General features: G+C 44.3%; 1 protein-coding gene across 2 annotated transcripts in view; it reads left to right on the forward strand.

The window, feature by feature from the left end:
- Positions 1-20,931, forward strand: part of Cyria (CYFIP related Rac1 interactor A) — a 67,111-nt gene extending 46,180 nt beyond the window's left edge. For both annotated transcript variants that reach the window (XM_028867611.2, XM_037198152.1), the window contains exons 3-11: positions 1,958-2,079; positions 2,744-2,849; positions 5,620-5,756; positions 6,417-6,494; positions 6,657-6,773; positions 6,878-6,957; positions 9,385-9,511; positions 14,575-14,645; positions 17,094-20,931. In XM_028867611.2, the coding sequence (XP_028723444.1) occupies positions 1,958-2,079; positions 2,744-2,849; positions 5,620-5,756; positions 6,417-6,494; positions 6,657-6,773; positions 6,878-6,957; positions 9,385-9,511; positions 14,575-14,645; positions 17,094-17,157 (902 nt within the window). In that variant the 3' untranslated portion in view covers positions 17,158-20,931. The remainder of the gene's footprint in view (positions 1-1,957; positions 2,080-2,743; positions 2,850-5,619; positions 5,757-6,416; positions 6,495-6,656; positions 6,774-6,877; positions 6,958-9,384; positions 9,512-14,574; positions 14,646-17,093) is intronic.
- Positions 20,932-26,753: the final 5,822 nt, after the last annotated feature.

The following is a 26,753-nucleotide window of genomic DNA, read 5'->3' on the forward strand; positions in this document are numbered from 1 at the left end:
TTTTCCTAACGCTGACCAGCAGGAACCTTGGACCCACTTCTTCTCTAGTTGACATTGTATCTAGTTCCTTGGAAACTACCAGTTTCTTTGCCTTTGGCAGGACCTGGTGAATAAACTAGTCCAAAACTCGCTGAGGATGTCACTCGTCAGGAGTTGGACAGAAGCTTCTCTGGCCTGCTCTGGCCATCAACTCTCCACTTGTTGCCCAGTCTGTTTATGCACTCAGCCAATGCTCCCTTTACCTGTCTGGTGAATCCATTTATGACACCCCAGAGTCTCACTAGTGATGAAAGCATGTCACACTTTCGGAGCATCTGCCCCCTGTATTGTGGAAAGATTAAACACACTGGGGTTGGGTCAGGGCGGTGTCAGATGTCGTACAACTTGGTCCTTGTTATGTTAATTAAGTCAGCTGACAGCATCCCTCATCTCAGGATTTAAATGCCCGGAACCATAGTTACATGACATGTTGTCTGTCCCTCTCTTCCTGAGCGGTGGTATCATTTTACAGAAAGAAACTAGCCTGATTCATAGCAGTGAGGAGGACAGAGAAAGCCCATGTTTCTCATCTGTCCGTCTCCGTGAAATGCTTCTGGGGTTAAGAATCTGCAAGAGTTCCAGAGATGCCAGAGTGTAAGATCTTCCTGGAGATCTTAGACAGCACTTTGTGGCTATCAGAACGCTGCCTTTGTTTATGTGAACCTAAGCACAGCACACGTTTCTACAGGTAACACAGTCAAGACCGGAGATAAACAGAGCAGGCATTTTGACAATGAACTCCTGGTGTGTCTTGGCTGAGAAACTTGTGTGTGTACATCCTACCCCTGCTGACCTCTTTCTTCCTCTGGACCAGCCCCTCTCACTTCCATGGATTTTCTTTTCTAAGAGTATTTCCGTGCACTGATGAATTCCCAGGAAACTCTACCCATTCCTTGGGTCCTAGATGAGATGTTTATGTGTGTTGGGATGTTTGGGTGCCTTCTGTATGTCACAGTTCCAGAATGATGTGCCGCTGCTGTGCACATTAATGACCAGTCTTCTTTATTATTATTATTACATCCATTTCTTTAAGAGAGGGTGTGCCATGACACACACATGGAGGTCCTGGGACAACCTTCAGGAGTTGGTTCTTTTCTTCCGCTAGGCGAGTCCCATGCCTCAAACTCAGGCCATTAGGCTTGGCAGCAAGTGCCTTTACTTGAAGAGTTATCACACCAGTCTCAAATTAAGTGAGCTTTAAAGTTGATTAGTATATACAGATATACATATGATATAAATATAAATAAAATAATATAAATATATAAAATAAAAGAACTCTGTATCAAATGGGCTTTTTTTTTTCTTTTCACCTATACTTGTCTGCCCGTTTTCAATGATGAAAATAGCCTGTAATTCTTGCTGTTAAAAAGCACACACTCTGTGCAGTGTTTTGGTTTTACAAGATCAAGAGAGCCCTGGAGCTGCATGCTGGGGAGGATTCATATCTTTATTGGCCGCACTGCTCTCCACATTTGAAGATGGCTAACGTGATGCATTTTATGTTATGGATTTTGACCACCTTGGAAGCGATAGCTTTAAGGAAGAATAAACACAATGGAGGGGTCGTTAAAAAAGAAGTTGGCTCCCCCAAAATAATGCTTAGCCCTCCTGTTACCCAATGTGAACATAAGACATGCAAAAATGCATCTTATGTAAATAAATTAGCACATGAACACTCAGGATGATTTGATCATACTAGGTTGAATCTGTACAAAAGGGCTGTTGGGTGCTTTGAATGACGTCATGGGCAGAAGCTGTGTTCATTTTCCTCACCTAACAGCTTGTAGAGTTGCAGAATGATTTCCACAGCTGGAGGAAGAGAAGGGGCCGCTCAGCTGGGAGAACTGACAGTCTATGGACTTTGAGAGCCATTGGGAAACACCAGCCCTCAGTTTCTCTTGGTTTCTCTGTCACTTAGATGCCCAGCCTACGGAAGGAGAGCGAGAGATATGGAACCAGATCAGTGCTGTCCTCCAAGATTCCGAAAGCATTCTCACAGACCTGCAGGCTTACAAAGGCGCAGGACCAGAGATCCGAGATGTAAGTCAATGGCCGCACTGAACTGACTAAACCCTTGGGGGAGAAGGAAAAACCTTACACATACACTGAGTGCGTGTGCATAAGCATACACACACACACACACACACACACACACACACACACACACACACTTGCATGAAATTTACCCTGCCTCTTCCCCTGTCCTCATGAGAACATACCACTGTCAGGATGCTACTGAGGAAAAGTCTATTAAGAGGCGGCATTTCTGCTTCAAGGTCACCGTAAGTATAGACATTATTACAGACTGTCAAGGACAAGGTGTATCACCAAAAAGACACAATGACTACTGCCTCCATTCTCCATAATGAGCAGTCTTTAGACGAATCAAGTGCTAATGGAGAGAGCTGAGTCTTCCAATTCCTATTTTTCTCTTTAACCCAAGAAAACAACACCAAGTGAGTGAGACTAGACAAGATCTACCTGAGACCCGTTAGCTTTATGTTCAAGTGTTGAAACTGCCTTTGAAAATGAGTTCTTTGGGGAATCCTCCAGATAATCGTTGTCAACTGAGGTGGTTCTAATTCTCAAAGCACACTAGGGATTTCATTTTTTTTAAACTAAAAGCATTCAGGGTAATCTGGTGTGGGGTAACTAGTTTTCTTAAACTGAAAACTCATCATCACCCCCTTTTTCTCCTGTGTAGGCCATTCAAAACCCCAATGACATTCAACTTCAAGAAAAGGCTTGGAATGCGGTCTGCCCCCTGGTTGTGAGGCTGAAGCGGTTTTATGAATTTTCCATCCGGCTTGGTGAGTGAATACTAGAGTTACCATGTCCCACATGGCACTTCTTTTATTATTATTATTATTATTATTATTATTATTATTATTGCCATTTGAGAGAGTAGAGGGAACAGCTCTACTGTTGGAAAATATCCCCCACTTGCATATTATGAGGATATTCACAAGCAACTTCCATCATTCTTCTTTCTTTTGATCTACCGCGTGCTCCTTTCTCTGAAAGTCATTGATTGGCACATGGAGGGTTTCTTCTGGCTCACGGTGTCGTGACATTCTGTCACTGTGCTCATCTGTGTCCAGCTCTTCAAAGCCTACTGATATCATTTCTTTGAGACTTCTTTTTTATTTTTCTATATGGGCCTGTGTGAGTTTAGGGGTGCCGTTGCCTAGAAGAACCTTCAGAGGCCAGAAGAGGCTGTCAGATCCCTTGAAACTGGAGCTACAGATGGTCGTGAGCTGCCATGAGGGTGCTGGGAACCAAACGCTGATCCTCTCTAAGAGCAGCAAGTGCTCTTAATTGCTGAGCCATCACTCCAACCCTAGTCTTAGTTCTTTAGCTATCCTTCCTATCTATCTATCTATCTATCTATCTATCTATCTATCTATCTATCTATCTATCTATCTATCCTTTTCTCATACATTGCAACCTGACTACATTTACTCTTTCTCATACATTGCATCTTGACCACAGTTTCCCCTCCCTCCATCCATTTATCCATTCCTCCTTCCCCTCCTTTCCTTCTTTCCTTCTTTCCCAGATTCACTCCTCTGTCTCCCTTCAGAAAAGAGCAGTCCTCTCAGGGTTATCAACCAAACATGGCATAACAAGTTACAATAAGACTAGGCAGAAATATTGATATCAAGGCAGGATGAGGCAACCTAGTAGGAAGAAAAGGGCCCCAAGAGCAGGCAAGAGAGTAGGAGACACCCTCACTCCCACTTTTAGGAGCCCTACAAGAACACTAAGCTACACACCATAATATATATGCAGAGGACCTCAGTCAGACCTGTACAGGCTCTGTGATTGTTGCTTCAGTCTCTATGAGCCCCTATGAGCACTGCTTAGTTGATTTTTGAGGGCTGTGTTCTTATAGTGTCCTTGGCTCCTGTGGTTCCCATCATCCTTCCACCCCATCTTCCATGGGGTTCCCCAAGCTCTGCCTAATGTTTGGCTGTGGGTCTCCATCTGCTCCCATGAATTGCTGGATGAAGCCTCTCTTTTGACAACTTGGATTGGGCTCCTGTCTATTGGTCTCAGTTGTTACTAAGTTGAAGGATAGAGTTTATCCAGTGCTACGGTTTCCCCACCCCCCAAAACCACAATTAGCGGAATGCAAAATGTCAGAAAATAAACTTAGCATTTTTACTTGAGCTCTACAAACAAAAATAAAGCTGCACAGAAACAGCATGATTCTGCAGAAGCTGGAGTGGAGGCAAATGAGGCTGACAACCTGGCTCCCTGCCACCAGCAGTACGGTGTGATCGCTGCCAGTGCTTGGGGTTTCATTTGTTAACATAGTATATTTAGAGTGGAAAAGGTAGTCAGCAACTTCTGCTTTAATCTGCCGCTAAAACGAGTGCCCTATTTTAAGAGGAAAACTGAAATCAAAACCATGACTGTGATTTTGAGAAGGACTTGATGTTAAGACCAGCTGAGAAGGTGGTATAAACTGATTTCACAAAGCAGGTTGCCTCAGGTGCTCAGGCAGAAGAGAAATCAAATCCTCTGCTTCCTTGCTGTGCGTCTGAATGTAGTGAGCTGAAATTCCAACCTGAGTTCTACCTCAACAGGAAGAGAAAGAATTTGCATCTTGTGAACTATCCTGTCTTTTCAGTAACTAGATTTTTACCATCATAGTGCCAACACCAACAGTAGTCCTAGTCAATACAGGAAGTAATGAACATATCTACTTTTTAAATAAAACTTTATTTATAAAATCAAGCAGGGGGCCAGATTTGGCTTATGGGCCATAGTTTCATCAACTCCTGCTATAGAAGATCGGTTAAATGACTTTGCTATTAAAAGATACAGGAAAGCAAAAAGAGTGGTAAATGATTAGAAATTGAAATTGGCAAGTGGGAGGGATGGGATCTTTCTTTTTTTTTCTTTTTTCATTACTTTTTTTCTTTTTTTCATTACTCTTTTCATTACTCTATGAGCAGAAGTTTCCTTTTTTCTTTTTTTCTTTCTTTTTTCATTACTCTTTTTTTTCTTTTTTCTTGTAAGAACAATGACTAACATATATGTAGTAGATTTGTAGAGGAATATCCTGGGGATATAGAGACAGAGAAGGATGATAGAAGAGAATTTCAACTGTGTTAAGCAGGTGACTTAACCCATGTGTTCAAGGACTCTTGGATATGTGTGTGGAGACCAGAGATTGACCCTGGGGTCTTTTGTTACACACTGACTGGTTAAACTATCCAGCCCCATAGATCCCTGACTCTTCCATTCCTGTCCTCATGCCCACCTTCAAAGCATAGGGTTACCCCGTTTTTACACAGCAGACATTTCCTGGATTGGCACCTTCTCCTCAGTCCACTCATCTCAGCTTGAATCATTCGTGGCTCTCATACACACAAGCTCCATACATATATTCGTGGTCTTCTACAAAGTTCAGGAAGTGAGATTACTAAGTAAACTGGGCTTAGGAAACATTGAAAAGGGAACATCCATTGCAGGTTGCCTCTGAGAATGTCAACTTGAACCCGAACACTGTGCTATTAAAGGATGTCTCTGGTCTCCCTGATTATATCTCTGTCTCCCCTTGAATTTCAGAAAAAGCTCTTCAGAGTTTACTGGAATCTCTGACATGTCCTCCCTACACACCGACCCAACATCTGGAGCGGGAGCAGGCCCTGGCAAAGGAATTTGCAGAAATCTTACATTTCACCCTTCGATTTGATGAGCTGAAGGTCAGGCCACACGTGCTGTGGAAGTTGAACTGGGTAGCACTGCTTTAAGGCTCTTCTGCTAAGGCTGCAGGGCCCGGGTGGGAGAATAAGATGGAATACCTTCCTCGAGGAGGCTTATAACGTGGTGAATATTTGCATTCCATGTGGTGCAGTAAGAGTTGGCTAAGAGGGTGACTTACATGTGGAAATTTGAAATCTGTCAAGTGAGTACAGAGAAACCCCATAAAAGTGTCTTTTTTCCTCACTGGGCAAATGTGCTTTCCCAGAAATACAGCTCACAGTAAGAACAGGACATATTTCAGAACACTGAAGTTATAGCCTCTTATTTTTTTCAAGATTTATTTTATTTATTATGTAAACAGTGTTCTTTCTGCAAGTTTGCCATATGCCAGAAGAGGGCACCAGATCTCATTACAGATGGTTGTGAGCCACCATGTGGTTGCTGGGAATTGAACTCAGGACCTCTGGAAAAGCAGACAATGCTCTTAACTTCTGAGCCATCTCTCCAGCCCCCAGCCTCTTATTTTTAATGGTTGCTCCAGCTCTTGAATGACAAAGAGAAGTCCTGCCATATTTATAAACACTCATGTCTGGGCTCCCTATGTTGCCCCGTCACCTGTTCCTGGAAGGTGACCTTCTTTCTTCTCTCCCGAATTTCAGATGAGGAACCCAGCTATTCAGAATGACTTCAGTTACTACAGAAGAACAATAAGTCGCAACCGTATCAACAACATGCATGTGAGTCCCTGCATCTCCCTGGCTGGGGCCGCCCTCTCTCCCTGACTGCTTTGACTTCCGCGTCTGGCAGGGCCCAGAGAGAAGGCAGCGTGCTTGTCTGGAACTTGGGTTTGGAGAACACGACTTTCTTTTTATAACTGTCTCCTCTCTTGCTTTCATCAGCTAGACATTGAGAATGAAGTGAATAACGAGATGGCCAATCGGATGTCCCTCTTCTACGCAGAAGCCACGCCGATGCTGAAGACGCTTAGCAATGCCACGATGCACTTTGTCTCAGAGGTAAGTGCGGTCGGTCGAGCGGCACAGAGTGCCCTTTCTTCACCACGCATGCGTGCGTCCGTGCTTCTAGGAGGGCTAACGCGTGTTTGTGTCTCTCCCCTCAGAATAAAACCCTGCCCATAGAGAATACCACAGACTGCCTCAGTACGATGACCAGCGTCTGCAAGGTCATGCTGGAGACACCGTAAGTGAAACCGGAGGTGTGGGCATGGCTAAGCTTCCACCCAACTGGGACCTGTGGAGAGGTGTTGATAGTGGCATGTCCTCTTTCGGATATCATATTAAAGTTTCCATAGAAACTCAGGGTGGTCTGTGTCCATGTTATATCCATGTCACACTGAAATAGCTGAGGCCCTGATTGGTTGATTGGCTTCACAATGGTTTTACAGCTTGTCGGATGCTATAAGAAAGTGGTTCTCAACCTTCTTAGTGCTGCGACCCTTGGATACAGTTCCTCACGTTGTGGTGACCCCCAACCTTGAAATTATTTTCATTGCTACTTCATAACTACAATTTTGCTACTGTTATGAACTATGATGTCAATATCTGATATGCAGGATATCTGATATGCTATCCCTGTGAAAGGGTTGGATAACCCCCTAGAGGGGTCATGACCCACAGGTTGAGAATCACCGCTATCAGCCAGGCAAAGAAATGGAGAGATGGTTTAGATGCGTGGGTACTATTAGCGTCAATCTACTGTAGAGATCTGAGAGATTTAGAACCAAGTGTAGCAATGGCAAGACCACTGCAAAAGTAGCCCCCCCCCCAAAACCCTCCTCACCCTCTGTTTCTTTGTTCCTAAACTGGTTGCTAAATACTTAAGATGAAGGATGATGGGGGCCACTAAGGATGAAAGATGCAGCTACAGGGGAAGGTTGGGGATGTTTAGTCTGCACTGCTCACTGTGACTGTGAATGAACGACCCGGCCTCTCTGGACCTTCCTTGTATTCTGTCTCCAGTAATGTTCCCATAATACCATTCGCTCTCTAGGGTGTTTAGGAGCCCAAAAGTGTCACAAGCACCTTACAGCAGCTGACTGCCTTCAAATATAAAGTGATTTTTTTACTCTTTTATATGTTTGCATGTATGTCTGTGTGTGGTGTTCGTGTGTGTCTGTGTATTCATATTCATATGTATGAGGGAGCACATGTTTGCAGATGCATATATATATGCGTGTGTGCCTCTTTCCTCCCTCCCCCTGCTGTGTGTGTGTGTGTGTGTGTGTGTGTGTGTGTGTGTGTGTGTGTGTGTGTGTGTAGGCTGTGGGTATCTTCCTTGATTGCTCTCTGACATGTATATTGAAGCAGAGTCTGTTATCTGAATCCAAATTTTGCTGATACGACTAGGCTGCGTAGTCAGCTTGCTGCAGGCATGCTCTGTTGCTGCCTCCCAAGAGCTGGGATTGCAGGTGGGTGGCTGTCTTAGGGTTACTGTTGCTGCGATGAAGCATTATGATCAAAAGTTAAGTTGGGGAGGAAAGGGTTTACTGGTCTTACACTTCCACATTGTAGTCCATCATCGAAGGCAGTCAGGACAGGAACTCAAGCAGGGTAGGAACCTGGAGGCGGGAGCTGATGCAGAGGCCATGAAGGGGCGCTGCTTACTGGCTTGCTCCCCGTGTCTTGCTCAGCCTGCTTTCTTACTAGCTCAGGGATGGCCCCACCAACAATGGGCTGGGCCCTCTCCCATCAATCACTAATTAAGAAAATGCCCTACAGGCTTGCATATAGCTAGATCTTATGGAGGCATTTTCTCAGTTGATGTTTTCTCTTCTCCAGTGATTCTAGCTTCTGTCAAGTTGACATGAAACTAGCCAGCACAACCACCTGGCATAGATGTAGGCACTAGGGATCCAAACTCAGTTCCTCTCTTTTGTGCAGCAAATGCCTTGCCCCAGTGAGCCATCTCCCCTGCCCCATAAAAGGGTATTAATTTTAAATCTTCCCTTCATATCAAAGTTAAGATTTATTTCAAGACAGAAATAGTAATTGTCTGCATTGTGGGGCCAACTCATAATGAAATTGATGCTAAAAACGTCTCTAGCATTGGCCTAAATTATTGCAATCATCAGGGCCCCTATCAAGGTAAGTGAGCAAAATTTCACCTCCACAAATAACTCCCAGGTACATAATTTCTTTGAGCTATCTGCCAATCCAAGTTCATCCACAGGCTGTGTCTTAACAAAGGAGGTGGCTCCAGCTGGAGACAAGAAAACTGCAGTGTAGAAATGAGCCTGATTCTTTTCCCCTGTAATGAAGCCATTATTCTCTATAATCTTGGACAGCCAGAGGGGCCGGCTATAAAATATTCAAGATTGATGGGCAGGGGTTGATGTACATGGTGAGCTAGCTTCTGAAGGGAAGCAGAAAAAGGAATTCACCGCCCTCTCATTTACCATATTTTTGCACTGAATTGCTAGTTGGATAGATTCAAGGGAAATTATCATCTTGGGTCTTTTCAAGAGCATATTAACCTGGGTTGTTGCAGGTCCTGGATAAGTTCTATGGAGGGTGGGGGTTGTGGGGGTAGAGGAGTAGCCAGTTGTGGATCTCAGAATGCATGTGTTTGAACAAGGAAGTGATGCCGTGGCTGTGTCTTCTCTTTTAGGGAATACAGAAGCAGGTTTACAAGTGAGGAGACACTCATGTTCTGCATGAGGGTGATGGTGGGGGTCATCATCCTCTATGACCACGTGCACCCTGTGGGAGCTTTCTGCAAGACATCCAAGATTGATGTAAGAATATTCATGTAATGCACTTTCCACATAAAAGCCCATGAGTGCCGTCAGATCGAACTTGCCTCTCTTCCTCTGGCCTCCATCCCTCACTGAGCAAGACCTCTCCAAGATCTAGATCTTGGAGATGCATGTCAGGTTTCTTCCTAGCAAGTAGTCCACTCTTTCTCACATGGTGCTGGGATGCTGATTCCCCGAGGCCTTAGTGGAGCTGAGCAGAGATGTTCCACCTCCACCTCCACCCCACCTTTCATCCATCCCAGCCTCCCTGTCCATGCACCCTCAGCACCTTCTGTGTGTGACAATATAAATAGAGTTGGGAGCATCTGGGTTACAAGGCACAATGGCCAGAGACCAAATGGCCTTCCAACTTCTTCTCTTATCACACTTCACCTGCTGCCCCACCAACCAACCTGTCTGTTCTTAGTGCAATATCCAAGAGTCTCTCCATCACCTCCTTCTCTGCAGGTGGATTTCTTCCAAACATTATTTAGCTGTAGTTCACCCAGGATCACGTTTCCTGTGCCCGGCAGAAGTAAAGCCTTCCTTCTCCTCTGGTCCTCCTGTCATTTACCAATTTGCTTTTTCTAACATCCCTACTGACTCCAGGTTTTTAAGTGTATAAGGACAATGATCAATACACCTAATGTCCTGGGACCTGGGATACTGGGCCTGATACCCACTAGATGCCCCCACAGAGCATCTATTCAGTGAATAAGTGTGAGTGAAAGATAAAGGAAAACATGGATGCATATGCAGAGACCTTTGGGAGCCTGTGATGTCTGCATCTGCTTTCCTGCTGATTGTAGAATAAACGGCTGCTGCCGTCAGCATCAGCCAGCGTTTACCTGTAAACACTATATTAGTTACTTTTTCTGTTGCTGTGATTAACTACTCTGAAGGAAGCAACTTAAGGAAGAGTTTACTTTGGCTCATAGTCTCAGGGCACAGTCCATCATGGTGGGAAGTCATGGCAACAGGAACTTGAGAAAGCCTAGTACAATGCATTCACATTTAGGAAGCGGAGAGAAATGAGTATGGCTACTTGTGTTTTGATGGGTGGATGAGCCTAACAAATTAGAACCCTGTGTACTATTTTAAAATATATTTCATTTACGTAAGAATATATTATGAAAACCTTGCAATAAATACATTTCTTGTATTCATTGTGGAGGTTTAAGGGTTTGGCACTGCAGATCGAGTATAAATAACTATAAAAACAAAAACCTCTAAATATCATGTGACTATGAATTCACTTTAGTGCCTAGTATACCTAGGGGATTTCAGTTGACCATAGCCAGCTGTTAACTTGCCACAGAGTCAACAACTAAAATTGTGCTGGGCAAAATGAGCCCTTTGTACCCTTAACCTTTTCTTTGTGATTTTTCACGTGTGTGTGTATGTATGTGTTCACATATGTTTGTGGTTTGGAATACCCATGCACACACCTGCAGAGGCCAGGGAAGGATTGCAGGATTCCTATGTTATTACTCTTCCCAACATTCCTTGGAGACCAGGTCTCTCACTGAACCTACAGCTTGCGGATTTGACTAGGCTGGCTGGCCTGTCAGTTCCTGGGATCCACCTATCTTCACCCAAACATTCTGGGGTTATGGGCACATGCAGCGAAGAATGACATTTGTACTTGGGGATTTAAGTTCAAGTCCTCGGGTTTGTACAGCAAGTTTTCTTACCCACTGCCCCATCTACGCAGTGCTTGTCACCCTACTTTATAAAAAGCTTGGCTTTCTATGCCACTTCCTGAGTCTCCCAAACGGGGAATGTGTTGATTTTCTATGGCATTTTTCAAGTCTGTTTATTAGTGCAGATTAAGAAAGGCCAGTTCATGTTGAACTGGGCATGTGCCTCTAAGATGGTTTTAGGCTTCCTAAACATCGGACCTATCTGAGGTGTGTCCATTCTTCCAGATACAATTCTGCATCTAAAGCAGCAGTTATAGGCACTCGGTGATAAGTCCTTAGGATGTTAGGGTCAACTGTGATCCTAGCAACATGTTTTTATGAGGTTCTGGAAGAGGTATTGGTTATACATAAAGGGCGAGGCCTGGTTTGCAGAGAAGACATGTGGAGAACTCTAGAAACCAGTTGAGGGGGAGAATATTCTGCTTAGAGGCAACGGCATGGGAGGTGGGGTTTGAGGTAGTCCATCAAGGGTTTTTTCAGATGGCTATGGGGAAGAAGGAAGGGTCAGAATAATCACCAAGACTCAGGGGAAATGAGCTGTTTAGGGACCAGGTGGCAATCTTGGTGCCAGGAAAGATGTGTGGGGTTGAACTGGTGTTCTCAAGTGATTTCTACACCCTCTTAGGAGGTGACCCCATAAAGAATCACACCTTCACCCTGTCCCCAGACAAGACTTGGCCCGCAATTCCAGACAATACTTGTTATGGAGACCTGAAACATGGCCAGTCCCCAACCAAAGGGTCTCCTTCCCTCATGAACCCTATTTTAGATATGGTCCCATCCTCTCATCCAGTATCCAAGCTAGAAGAACCCCAGAGCTGTCATCCCTCAGATCCTAGGAATTGTTTGCGTCCCTCTTCCTCATCCTCAGAAGTTATCATGGATTGAGCATCCCTCACCGCCTGTGTTTCAGCTCCCTGCTACCCCCCACCCCTCACATCCTAAGGGATTTTTCACTCATCCTCCTCTTCCTGTCTTCGCCTCCTTCTAGTTCTTTTCTGTCCTCACTATATTTATCTAGTGCTTAACGCCTGCCAAGGGTATTTTCTACAAGGAAGAGCCTCCAGGTTCCCACTGTGTTGTTAAGCCCACATTGGCTCTGGCCCTGAACGCGTTGCTGACAGTTTCTTGTTATTCACACCCACGGTTTTAATCATCCTGAAATAGAACTGGAGACTCCTCAAAGAGTACCCACCGCCCGTCCACCTCCTTCTGCATCTCTGCTTTCACTGCCCCTCTGGGATGTCGTCATGCGAACACCTACCACACCATGAAATTGAGCTGCTGGTCTCTCCCCTCCCACTGCACCCCCATCTCTAATGGGAGAGGGACAAAATTCTCTGCATCTCCGGGCCTGGTGCCATCACAAACCTTGAGTGGCACATAACTGGCGTATTTTTTTTAAAATTTATTTTACATAAACAATCACAGTTTCTCCTCCTTCCTCTCCTCCCCCTCTTCTTCCTCCCTCCCCCCCATCCACTCCTCAGAAAGGGTAAGGCCTCCCATGGGAGTCAACAACCCATGGCCTATCAAGTTGAGACAGGACCAAGCTCCTCCCCCCTGCATCAAGGGTGAGCGAGGCATCCCTCCATAGGGAATAGGTTCCAAAAAGCCAGCTCATGTGCCAGGGACAGATCCTGGTCCCACTGCCAGGGGCCCTACAAGCAGACCAAGCTTCACAGCTGGCACCCACATGCTGAGGGCCTAGGTTGGTCCCATGCAGGCTCCCTAGCTGTTGGTCTAGAGTCTGCGAGTTCCCACGAGCTCGGGTCGGCTGTCTCTGTGGGTTTCCCTGTCATGATCTTGAGCCCATCTTGCTAACATAATCTCTCCCCTTTTCTTGGACTGGACTCCAGGAGCTCGGCCCCATGCTTGGCTGTGGGCTCTCTGCATCTGCTCCCATCACACAGCTGGTATACTTGTAGCCTCTCTCCAAACCTGTATCTTGGATAGACATATGTACTTGACCATGACACATTATGGTGTGACCTCCAAATGTTTCTCAGTCTTGGGTCTATCAAGCTGTTACCACAAAGCTTTTGCATATTAGGTGTATGCCCACAAGAAATGGTGAGAGACTACCACTCTGCAAGAAACTGTTGTTACAATCAAACTCATCAGATGTCCACATCCTGCATGAATGTCTAAGATTAGAATAAGTGATTGACTTTTTATAGAAAGATCTTCGCGTTCCCAAAGGATAAGTAAAACACTCCAGGATATGCATAAAATAACATGATCTATGTAAATTTTAATTTTCATGACAGAATTAGATAACTTTAATTCCAAGGCCTCAGAAAACTTAGAAAGTTGTATAAGTTCATGCAAATACAAAGCAGCATGAATAAAAACTAGGCATTTGACCTCTATAAGGTCACATCCTTTACAAATGCCCTTTACTAGTCTTCTCAGAGATGGTTAAGACACAGACCTGCGCTTCTAGGAGTTACTGATCTAGTGAGGGAGAGAAATTATTGACTTGAAGAAGGGCTGTCCATCCAGATTTATCTAATAAATACAAAGCCGTATTGGGGTCACAAATAAGCGGTAGTGACTATCTATGGTATGGAGAGTGGGATGAAAAGAGCCTTCCTGGGGCTAGTCTGCGTAGTGTTTACTTTGAAAGCACTAGGAATAAGTTCATCTCCGGAAGCCACTTTTTTAAAAGAAAGCATATGCAGTGGTGTGTTTGCATTCCCAGCCTTGGAGTGGAGAGGGGCAGACGCTTTCTCGTCATCTCGCCTGGCCTACCTTGCAAGCTCCAGGCCAAAGAGTCCCGGTCTCAAAAATTAAGTGGACATTACCTCAGGAATAACAGCTGAACTTGCCCTCTGTCCTCCACATGTATGTAACACACATATACTGGTACACACACACACACACACACACACACACACACACACACACACGTTTCCTAGGGCTGGTGAAACGTGAGACTTTACAAAATATGAAGGGTGTGCCAGTCAACAGCTGAAAGAGGAGAAGCATTCTTAGCAGACAATGCATTAAATTATTTTGTGTGTCAAGCACTTGCTGAAATCTCAACCGAGAACCAAGGAGAGCGATTTCTGTTCCTGGTCTGGGCTCCAGAATACAAGGCAAGATGTTTATCCCCAAAGTAAGTCAAATGGACAGTTGTGGTATAGGATGAAAATCCATAGAGATTGCAATCATACAGTCATCCAGAATTCTTGAAAAACCCAGAGGCACGATGCACCATCCTGAGAGGATTAGCAAAGTTTATTCATGATTTCCACGCGCTGCCGCCGCCGCCGCGTAGAGTTCTTAGTATCGGCAGATGCCGCCGTGGTCAGGGTTACTAGAATATTAACAAGATGCTGTACTTCCTTCTTCCAGATGAAAGGCTGCATAAAGGTGTTGAAGGAACAGGCCCCGGACAGTGTGGAAGGCCTGCTGAACGCTCTCAGGTGAGCCTGTCTCCGGGGCGGGCTGACAGTGCCACTCACTTCCCGTTCAGACCATTGCAGACTGGGATGTGGTTGGGGGCTAACAGCCTGAGCACCGGGTCTTAGCCCTTGGATTGTTTTCATGCTGTCGTCTTCCTGACCATGCTGGGAGGAGGGCAGCCCCATCTGTACCATTCGCTTTTTACAGATGGGAGAAATTGAGGTAAGTTAAGTTTGGGGGTTTTGAGACAGGGTTTATCTGTGTAGTCCCGGCCGTGCCGGAACTCAGGGATCCTCCTGTCTCTGCCTCCTGGGTATTGGGATTGAAGGTATGAGCCACCAGACCCATACTTGACTATGTGAGCTCAAATAACTTTTTCCACGTCACACCGTAAAGGGCCAAGTTAGGACCTATACCTGGGTCTGGGTGGCCCCACCGGCCTTAGCCCCGACTCTTGACCGTGATGCTCTGTGAAGAGTGGAGTTTGCTGAGAGGGAAAGAGCCTCCAGGGTTCACGTCTGTCTTCACGGATGAATCCCAACCCTGGCTGCATGGGAGGGAGATGAGGGGAGTTTTCAGGCACTGAGATCGCAGGCCGAGTAAATGAAATCACTGGCCTGGAAGCTCGAGCATCCCTCTTGTGTTTGCTTGTTTGTTTTGGTTTGCTTGGTCCAAACTCCCCAAGTGGCTCCCACATGCAGCTGCCAGAACCGAGGACCTGTTGTTCACTGCTGGATGCCGGAATATTTAGCCAGCTGTAGTGTGTCCCTGCTCCTTAGGCCTCTCCTCTTTCCCCAAGGATACTTCATTTGCTTAGTCCACTTCAGGGAGGAGATGGTTATTTTTGGCTGTGCTACATCCAAAGGAATTTTGCTGAACCGCACAAACCATCCCAATGCAGAATTTTAATCTGGAAGACCTAAGGGCCTTGCTGTCTTAGCCTTTCATTTCCTTCAGTCCCATGCAGTGTACTACATGCAGAAAACAGGGATGAGTCGAAGAGAAATGAGGCAGCGCTCGTTTATACATGCAATGCTCTAGCTCTACCAGTCCCATTATCAAGTGCAGCCATTGCCACCCATCAACCCAAGACTCATCTGTTATTCTCCTTCAGTAGATAAAGAAACCAGCAGTCTCAATACACTCAAGTTGCTGTTTTTCTGAGTGGCCAACCCATCATCTTTAGAGAATATGAGTCCTTACCATAAGAGCTTCCTGAATCCTAGATTCCCGCCCCCCCCCCCAAGGGAGACGGTAGGATGCACACCAGGCTGGCATTCTATATTCATTAAGAAGACTTCAGCTTCTGAATTTCTGGAACCTTCCAGCTTTATTCTAGCTGCCAAAACACGTTGGAGATCAGGACATCGTGTAGAGAGCCATGATTTCCCATCCCAGTGTGGAAACGTGTGTTTCCTGGAGACACGCGACGAAGTGGGTAGAGTGTAGGCTTTCATGGCATCCAGACTTAGGCTCAAGTCAAAAGTCACAGATTGGTCACAAGTCAAAACCATCTGCTCTGTGATTCAGAGGGAGTCACTCCAGCTCTTTGGTCCTCAGCCTTCCCACCTGTGAAACCAAGTCACTTACCACAGTTAAGAAGTTCTTTGTGGCCCAGAGTGCCTAACATAAGGTCAAAGTTTTGTTAGAGGTCAATTATTTTACAAATCTTTACACTCAAGACTGAGCCAGGAGATGCTGCTTCAGATTACAGCTTCCGTAGTGTACCTGCATTTGTGCCCCCTGGTGGTGGCAATGGGGATAAGCACAGTCCCTACAGTAGACAGTCATCAACGTTTAAATTTTAGGATTCCTTAACTTGAATGCCATAACTCAGTAGGGCTAGCCTCAGTGGACATGACGTTGAACTAAGTGCAGTGAAATTTATCTCCTTGAAAATGAGACCAGTTATGTCTCCTCTTTGTAATCATTTGATGAGGTTAAAACAACAACAACAACAAGAGTTTAATACTCTCAACACAAGAAAAAGCAAGTATCATAGCTGCCTGCCTGAGAGCTTGGCATTGTGGGGTGTGTCTATAATCTCAGCAATAGGGAGCCCGAGACAAGAGAATTACCAAGTGTTTGAGGACAACCTGGATTACAGAATGAGTGCAGTGTCAGTGTAGACTAGAGAGCAAAGCAAAGTCAAATCAAAAATAAACTTTCAGGGCTGGAGAGATGAGTCAGCAGTTAAGAGCACTGGCTGCTCTCCCAGATGGACCTGAGTTCAATTCCCAGCACCCACATGGCAGCTCACAGCTGTCTGTAACTCCACTTCCAGGGGGATCTGACACCAATGGACATAAAATAAAGGTTAAATAAATTATTTAAAAAAAAATACATTCAGAGACTATATGGAATGAACACCAAAACATGGCTCTCTGACTAAAGAAGTAAGCCTGTGGTTTTTATGTACAAATTTCAATTGGATAAGCCCTGACACCCAATTCTCTTTCCCCATTCAGGTTCACTACAAAGCACTTGAATGATGAATCGACTTCCAAACAGATTCGAGCAATGCTTCAATAGGGCCCTGCTCCCAGAAGAGGATCTGTGTGCTGACCTCAGAAGATGTATATGTTTACATAATTTAATACAGATTGATGTTAATACTTGTGTATTTACATAACCATTTCCTTCTTGTCACTGAAATATATGGACCTTAATTTGTATCCTGACTGACTCAACCCAGCAGAGCATAAATTGTCTTGAGAGCCTTACCTTTGACGTCTGAAACGGAAATCCTTTCTTCCCAGGGCCACATTTGGAAACTTCGATCTTGGCTGCTGGAGTCTTGTAATGACACCTGTAACAAATCCGAAATTCTGAATAGTTTGTGGTATTGTTTTAACTCTAGATGTGTTCTCTCTCTGGGAGGATAGTTTATAGAAACACAAAGTACTTGATTTCCTGTGTCGGCTCAGATACAAGAAACACACACAACTGTTGTCCTGGTAGAGATAGAGAGGGAGGGAGAAGAATCAAGATAAGAAAAATGCATGTGAAGAGCGGAGCACAAGTTCTGAGTTCAGCACGCCACGCCACCCCCCTTCCTTCTGCCTCCAAACCTCACGTGCATGCCCCTTTTCTGTAAGCACGTGTTTTATTAACCCAAAATATTCTCCTTCTGTCTCAATCCGTGTCCCTTTTACTCCCTTTTAGGTTTTGCTAGAGGAAAATTGCCTGTCTTTTAATCCGCTAATGGGGAGGCCATGGGATAGATAGAGGGGTCCTTGCAGGGGGATTGAGGAAAGTGGCTATCTTACGAGCATTTGAGAGAGAGTTCGCATAAGGACAGTCATATCTGTGTCAACCCTCTGCCTGCGGGGGCAGATAAATGGAACTCTGGTTGCGAATAAGTCCACTCACCTCCCAGGTGAGTCTGCAGAGTTCTGGGTACACCACCCTTCTTGATAAGGGAGCCCCCCTACATACACACCTTCTCTATCAAAATGGACTGTCATGTCAGAACTGAGAACTAAGGCATTTTGTTATTTACCAGCAAACCGGAGGAATTTAGAGAGAGGAAATGGACGTTTTCTGATTACCTGGTGTCATCCTCCGCTGGTCTGAGGACTTTGGCAGATTCGCTTTTAGCCTCCCCTTCGTCACGTAGAAAGTAGACAGTGTTGGGGCTGGAGAGATGGCTCAGTGGTTAAGAGCACTTGTTGCTGTTGCAGAGGATCCGGATTCGATTCCCAGCACCCACATGGTGGCTCACAACTCTCCATTACTCCAGTTCCGGGGCATCCAGTGGCCTCTTCTGATCTCTGTGGGCACCACACATGCACATAGTGTGCTTCTAAACATGCAGGAAAAACACTTATACACATGAAAGAAAATAAATGAAGCTTTAAAAAATCTAAAACAGTTCCAAGAGTCTAGGAACCACTCCACCAACCTTCCTTCCTTCATAAATTCCAGTGAGTATCCTTGTGGTTATCAATATCACCGGGCCTGTAGTCTTTCTGCCTATAAGTCAGAGCTGAGTTAGAATGGAATCTTGGAAACACATTCTGACCTCTAATGGAAAGATGTGGGCACACAAGATGACTCCTAGAACTAGATCCCTGGGTGTTCCCATGTTCCCACCTGAGTCTAAACTCTTCCCTCTTCACCATGTGGCCTGTGAATCTATCCAAATGTGTGGACGCTTGTAGAGAAATCTTGAGGCTAACCTCTGTTGTTACTTGCATATCTCTGCTGGAAGGAGAGAATTGTCCAGACAGTTGATGAATGATGGAAGTCAGGTCTAGGATGATCAGAGTATGGTATTATTGGGTTTGCAACATTCCAAGAGAAGAGCTGTGAAATACTAACACTTCTAGGCTAGGGTGGCCATTGAGTCCTCCCAGAAAGGGGATACCTGGTTTGTTTCAACAAAGAAATGCAAACAAGTGAGAGAACTGGTCCCCTGGTCTATATATCAACGTAGTCAATGGCGAGGGAGACTCCCTGTCCCTTGGCGCTCTACCAGCAGAGTAAGTACAGTCACTTGACTGATGTGAGTCTTCTCACTAGAACAGAATCATGCTAGTTGGCTTCCGTGACCTTGTCAAAACTAGGAATTCCAAGATCCAGAGGAAGCCATACAATGTGATCATGTGTGATGAGTCATTCTCCAGTGTTCAGCTTTAGGGATGTTCTATTTGACAGCTCTAGGCAGGGCTCAGCTGGGCAACTCTCCAGCCTCCAAGAGCGGAGATGCACACTACTAATGAGCAGGTGCCTATTTGCCCTTTCCTCAGGAGAGGAGGTTGAGATTTCAAAGAAGAAAGGACTGCCCAGTTTCTCTTGGGCTCTTACCCACAGACCTGAGCCATGAACCCAAGCCAAGTATCTACACCATAGCTGCCTCTCAGCTGGCTACATAAGAAAACATTAGAGATTACCTGTCAGATCACACACACACACACACACACACACACACACACACACACACACACACACACAAATACACACAGAGAGGACATTTGTAACTTTTAGACTTTCTAGTCAATGGGACCAAATGTGTGTACGGGTGCTGTCAGTCTGCTTCAGTTTAACCAGTCCGTTATCTCCAAGATAAGACTCCACTGGACTTGAATTTTGAGAAGCCCAGGGTCTGAGTAGTTGCCTCGGGTCACCAAGAGGACAGGCTGAGTGTGTGTCTGTGATCACTAACAGGGAATGGGCCTTGAGTCCACTCCAGAACTGTTGTGGGAGACCAATTCTCTTAACAGACTGTCCAGTAGGCATCTTGAAAAAATTGGTTTTTCTTCCTTTTTTATTTTTTATTATTTTTTTGTGCTATATGCACATGTATCCAGCACTCATGGGTAGTTTGGGGGAAAGTACTAGGGACAGGGTCAGTGTTAATAATACTTCATAATTGATGTCTCATAGTTTAAAATACAGAGTTTTATAAGACTCAGATATTTAATTTGAGGCACGAAAGAAGGTAAAAATGACGTTTCCCAGACATGTTTCAACTTTTGGCATGGTAACTCCTCTCCCATTCACCTAGGCATCCATAGCAAAAGCTTGGTGGAAATGGATATTTTTATTTGTGATAAATAGAGCCAGAATATTAGAGCCAGAATACTAGCTAAAGACCACGAAGAAGGTCTTGGGTGTATTTTAATATTTAGTTAATGTATTCCTCATCAACATATGCAGACATTCATAGTTATCACAGTTATGCCAAACATGAATGACAAGCCTAAGTTTTTGAGACATCATCACAATTAAGTCAGCATTATTTCATGCTTCTTCAAGAGCAAGATGAAACCTACCTAATCTAGGGATCCCGTTGTACAGTAGAGTTCAGACTCCCCATTCAACCCTATATAATAGGCATCTCTCGAATGTTCTAGACATTAATAACTAACATGGGATTTTATCTTCACCAGCCCCGATCTTCAGAACTCCGTCGTCACAGTATACTTGTAAAGATGGCCGCACATTAGCAGGGGCTTTGACGCTGTTATACGTTGTTTGCCGAAGCCATTGTAATTTTTTTTTTTTTTTGCCTGCATTGCCTCTTTTTGTACAGAACTTTTGAGTGTGAAATGAAAATTAAAGTTTGGTACATACATAATCTAAAGCCATGCCTTTATATGATGCACAGGGTCAAATGGGTGGTACAGTATAGATGCCTGCCTAGCCCGAGCCCGCGGTAAGGAAAGCATGGCATGCCAGCTGCTCTTCCTCCCTCCCCACCACAGCTTCTTCAAACATGTCATGTAATTCCCCAGAGGCCTGCTTTTGGAATCACTGATCTAATACTCATTTCAACAAGGACCTTCATTATATTAAAAAAAAGAAGAGGAGGAGAAGCGAGATTGGCATCTTGAGATGAAGGAGAGCTGCTTGCCCGAGGATGCTAAGAAACACTAATAAATGTTTTTTCATTCTTTTGAATGCAGTAGCATTTCATGAATTAGGTAAAATTGGTGGTGGCGGGGAACCTCTGTGTAAATTCTTTTTTTTTTTTCAGACAACAGAAGCAATAAAATGATTCTTTTAACTCTTCAGCACTGACGCTTCCCCAGAGCGTCACTTTTAATCTGCACTTCTGAAGCCAGAGACCTTCTTGTATGTGTGCTCAGTGAATTTGAGTCTCTGAGAGGGACCTTCCCACTCCAGCCTGTGAAAAGACAGACATGACACTTAGGTTGATTTGGGGCATGAAAAAAATGGGGATGAGGACTTTTCTGTCAATTGATAAGTGGTTAAATTATAAATGGGCAAAGGCTGGCAAAAGAGAAACAGGAAAGGAGGTTTGAGAGTATATAAGTGTGTATACATGTATGTGTCTTGTCTGTCTATACTTTAAGTTCTGAGAGCCAGGGGTTGGTAAAGTATATGTGTTATATGTGTGTCGGTTAAGATCAATACTGCTAAATAATGTTGGTGAACTTATTTGAACTGTATTCATTAGATACATTGATCCCATGCCCAAGTCCAGGTGAAAACTAGGAAAGAGCCCCACTCTTCTGACCCATGTGGTGACTCGTACACAGTAAATAGAAGGCTTGGGCACTGCAAAGTTGGTCTCCAGAGTAGAGAGCTATTCCCTGATCATATCCAGTCTGGTGAGACTTTTTTTCCTGTCATGACTCTTCCCTCACCTCCATATTGTTCCCAAAGATCTGGAAATGCACCAATTCCTGGACATGAGTTCTGTAAAATGCCACCACAGACTGCCCTTTGAAATTATGTTGTGTAGGATTCTAGATAAATCCCAGAATTTAATAGTGAGTGTCTTAAGTGGATAGTTCTTAGAAACCCCTTGAAGTATTTCCTCTGTGCACACTTCCAGTTTTCTTATCAAACCCTGTGCTTTCTGGAAGCTTCTTCCTCTCTACCTCCCTTCTCTGGTCACTTTTTGGTTCTCCCTGTTTGCCCCACAGCTGGTTTTGTTTCAAGGTGAGGGACATATCTCATTGACTGTCCTGCAGTTGCTAATGGTGTCAGTGGTCTGGTTTGAGGAATAAAGAGGCTCAGTAAGCCCCCTTCTACCTTGAAGTTCTCTTTAGACTGAACATCAAAGTACTTGGGGAAGGTGATTGAAGTACTCTCCTTAAATAACAGTGTATTTGAAAAAGATATGTCTTCCTTTGTTTGGGAAAAGTACTCTGTAGCTAGAGTTTTCCTGCCTGGCCCACAGTCAGGACAAATCTTTGTCACCCACCAGACCCACAGCCACTCAGACCCAACCAAGTAAACACAGTGACTTATATTGCTTACAAACTGCATGGCTGTGGCAGGCTTCTTGCTAACTGTTCTTATAGCTTAAATTAATCCATTTCCATAAATCTATACCTTTCCACCTGGCTCGTGGCTTACCGGCATCTTCACATGCTGCTTGTCATGGTGGCGGCTGGCAGTGACTCTTTCTGCCTTCCTGTTCTTTCTTTTCTCCTCTCTGTTAGTCCCGCCTATACTTCCTGCCTAGCCACTGGCCAATCAGTGTTTTATTTATTGACCAATCAGAGTAATTTGACATACAGACCATCCCACAGCAGTACTCAGACCACCTTGGGGAAAGGTACATGATTGGTGGTGTTATATGTAAACATAGATGCAAAAAATGAACCTCACCAAGGCGAGGGACTCTCAGCAGAACTAGGTATTTCCCATCTCTCAAATGCACTCCCATAATGATGACATCAGGCACACCGTCTTTCTTTCTGTATGTTTGAAATCAGCCTGATGATCAAGGCTAAATCTTTCTTCCATTTTCTCCATGGAACATTCCATGACTGCTTCCTCCCACTCCCACAGAATGCTAAAAATTCTCTTCTGAATTGTTACTGCATTTAACTTACTTTCTACTCCTGCACAGTACTTATAAGTGTATGTTTTCTTTATTCATTGTGTTTTGAATTCCTGGGAACAAAGAATGGGCCTCTCAGTCAGCCAGTTGGCCAATAGAAGCTTCCTGCCAAGGTGACACTTGGGTCCTGAAACCCAGGTGTGCTGAAATGAAGCTATGAGATTTAGTTTATCCAGCTTAGGTTTTCATGGACAGAAATTATCTGCTCCCTTAGGTAGTCAATTTTATTTCTGGAAGAAATAGTCACTTACTGTCAGGATATTTTAGCTTCTCTGAACACAGAGAGCTTGCATCTTATGGCTAATCTGCCAAGAACCCAAACGAGGAAACAGACGGCTCTTGAGCTAAAATCAGAGCAGCTAGACTGGGCACTGCAGGCAGTCAGAGCACTGAGCAGATGGTGTCTTGCCCCATGTCAGACAAGGCTCCTCTTTGGTGAGGGTGCCAAGTTGGTAACAGCCAGAAGACCAAAGGGCAACAAATAAACTCAACACAAGACAGATGGGTCCACTTGACACAATCAAGAGTCATCTGGGAAGAGTCTCAAGGATGGAGTATCTACATTGAGTTGGCCTGTGGCTGTATCCATGAGGGATTATCTTGACTAATAAAGAAGACACAGGAAGACACAGCCCACTGTGAGTGGCACCATTCCCTAGACAGGAGATCCTGAACTGTATGAGAGTGGAGAATTGGAGCTGAGCACGAGCAAATAAACATGCACATATGCATTTTTCCGTTCTTGACTGTGAATGTGGTGCAACTAATTGCTACCAGTCCCTACCCTCTTGAATTCCTATACAAAAGAACTGTGGCCTGGAATTGTTAACTAAAACAGACCTCTTCCCTCCTAAGCTGCTTTTTATTTGAGTATGTTTTTATCACAGCAACAAAAATGAAAACTAGGATGTTCCATAGCTACAAAACTTAGTTCAGCACCTTGGATAGCAGACCAGGCAACTGTTCCAAAAATGCAGGGCAGCCAAATCTGAATCACCAAGCCTTGTTGGCTGTTTCAAGTTTGTCTCTGGAACGCTAAACATTAAGGATCTGTAACTTTGAAAGCTAAACCCACTGGGTAACTGCCAAGGCAGTTTTCTTCTCGGGACTTCTGAGCATTACATAAAGAGGATGGAAAGCAGTTAGGACACGCCCAGGAACCATGCTGGCTTCTCATATTTGTGGTGTTTTAAAATATGAGAGAGAGACAGGAAAGAGAGGGGGGAGAGGAAGAGGGAGAGAGACGGGGGGGGGGGGTAAACTTAGAAAAATGGCCTTTTCTCCTTTATCCTGTTCCCTTTTGCTTTCTTTCTTTCTCATTTGGGACAAAGTCTCTTCGTGCACTCTAGAATTTCTGTGAATCTCAGGCTGGCCTCAAATCCATGAGCCTCCAGTCTTGATTGCCCAAATTCTGTGCACCACAAATATTTATTTATTATTATTTATTATCCTCCTTCTTAAGTCCTATACCTTTTATTATTATGAGAGTACAAAGAAGAGCACATATGCTTTCTAAAGAGTCTCAAAACATACCAACTTGTCCTCAGTCTGTCTTATTGGCTCCAACCTTTCTACCTCTTCCCTGGGTCACCAGGCCACAGTGCCCCTCCTCTAGTCTTCTGCACACAGCAGTCACTTTGGTTTGGGCCAGTATGTGATCATATTGTGTCTTTAGCAAGTTTCCTGAACTATGTTGTTAGAGATATTCATTGGCATTCCCCAGGGAATGAATGATAATTTCCAAATGTTGGTCATGCAAATTAAAGACATTACTTTATTTACCTATTAATTTTGCTACCTGATATTCCCCCATAGATTATGAATTTCCACAAATGGACTGACTAAATAATTGGTAGCAGTTCTTAGCTGCTTTTGTCTATAAAATTCTTTTGTATTTCACAGAACATCTATCATTCATGTCTCATGGCCATTATCATTCTGTAGAAACAGTACAGAGGCAAACCTGGGAGTCTGAGACACAAGACTTTCCAATAGACAAGCCATTTAAATTCCTCCATTCCTCCACTTCATTCACTGTATTTCAAAGACGCTATTCCACTCTCCTATGCCACACAGCCATTGCCAGAGTTCTAGGGTACCATTGATTTTGCCTATTTTATGTGCAGACAATCATGTTGCTTCTTCCTGCCTGATGATCTATTTCCCTCATCTGCTATGTAGGGGCCAGGTCATCTTGAGAGCATTGCTTAGATGTCTTCTTTGAATATTTACATGAGCTACCTAAGCAAAGTTAGGTTCTCTCTCTCTCTCTCCCTCTCTCCCTTTCTTCTATGCTTTTCCCTCCCTCCCTCTCTCTTCTTCCCTCTCCCCCTCCCTCCATCTTTCCCTTTCTGCTGAATATGGAGACTAAAACTCAAACTTCACTTTGATTGCCACAATATATATTGTCTAGTTAGGGTTACTGTTGCTGTGATGAAACACCATGACCAAAGCAACTTAGGAATTTGGCTTACACTTTCATATCATAGTCCATCGGTTAGGGGAAGTCAGGACATTAACTCAAGCTGAAACTTGGAGGCAGGAGCTGAAGCAGAGGGCATGGAGAGGTGCTGCTCCCGATGCCTTGCTCAGTCTGCTTTCTTATAGAACCTAGGACCACCAGTCCAAGGATAGAACCACCCACAGTGAGCTGGGCTCTCCCCTATCAATCATAAATTAATAAAATTCTCTACAGCTGGAACTTATGGGAGCATTTTCTCAGTTGAAGTTTCCTCCTTTCAGATGACTCTAACTTATGTCAAGTTGATATAAAAGTAGCCAGGATGTGTGTGTGTGTGTGTGTGTGTGTGTGTGTGTGTGTGTGTGTGTGTGTGTATGTAAATATTTCAAATCATGCACAATGTTCTTGGTCCTAGCAAAATGAAGCTCTATCTGTCTATCATCTATCTATGTGTACATAGGCATATTTAAAAGATATGTTGTTTTACATGCATATGTTCATCTTTAATTTTATGTTTATTTCTTCTTCAACAAGTAAAATGGATTCCTCAAAATAAATGCCTGCACATCGTTTTAGCTTGCTAGATATAACTCTCTAGATGTGCATCACCCAATATGTTCTGGGTCATATTTGAATGCATTTCCTCATATCACCTACAACTGAAACCCAGGTCATGCCACTAACAACAAAGTAACTTCCTGTACTCATGCACATTGCAGCTCTACCAGCCATGCTCCCCCTCATTGTTGATTCACTAACAAGCACTTTGGTCCAAGACCTTTATGTACAGTTTGAAATAGTTGTCAGGGTATGGTGAACTTCTTGCTCCGCTCCCCAAGCCATGAGCCTCATATGGTCTATGTCAGTCTGGCACCAGAGTCTCATCGTGTTCTCAGAAGAGTGACCATAACAGCCATGCTTCAGGCCACTCAGGACTTCTGGCCCATTAGAACTCCTAGTATTGGATCTTCTTATCTCTAGTTCCCTAGGTAAAATTTCCAGGATCCATAAGATGTCAACAGAACATTCTAATAGAAACATGTATTCAAGACATTCAAGCTAAAGCCTCAAATATAGGTTATTATTTAATGACACATTTAGACAATAAGATTCCAGTCACAGATGTGTACAACTGAGTTCTTCAGTATGACCAAATTCTAAGTATAGGAATGAGAAAGCAATCTTTAAATGGTTCTCCAGACCACAGTGAGGGTCTCGGGATGCCAGAACTGCTAACCTCTACAGCCCTAATATGTCACAGCATCCCAGTTCAGTTAATCATGTTCATATAACATGGAGACATAGTTGGCAAGTGGAATAGCATTTTGATTGCCTAGGAAGGTG

Source organism: Peromyscus leucopus, chromosome 22 (genome assembly GCF_004664715.2).
Source record: "Peromyscus leucopus breed LL Stock chromosome 22, UCI_PerLeu_2.1, whole genome shotgun sequence".
NCBI classification, from domain to species: Eukaryota; Metazoa; Chordata; class Mammalia; order Rodentia; family Cricetidae; genus Peromyscus; species Peromyscus leucopus.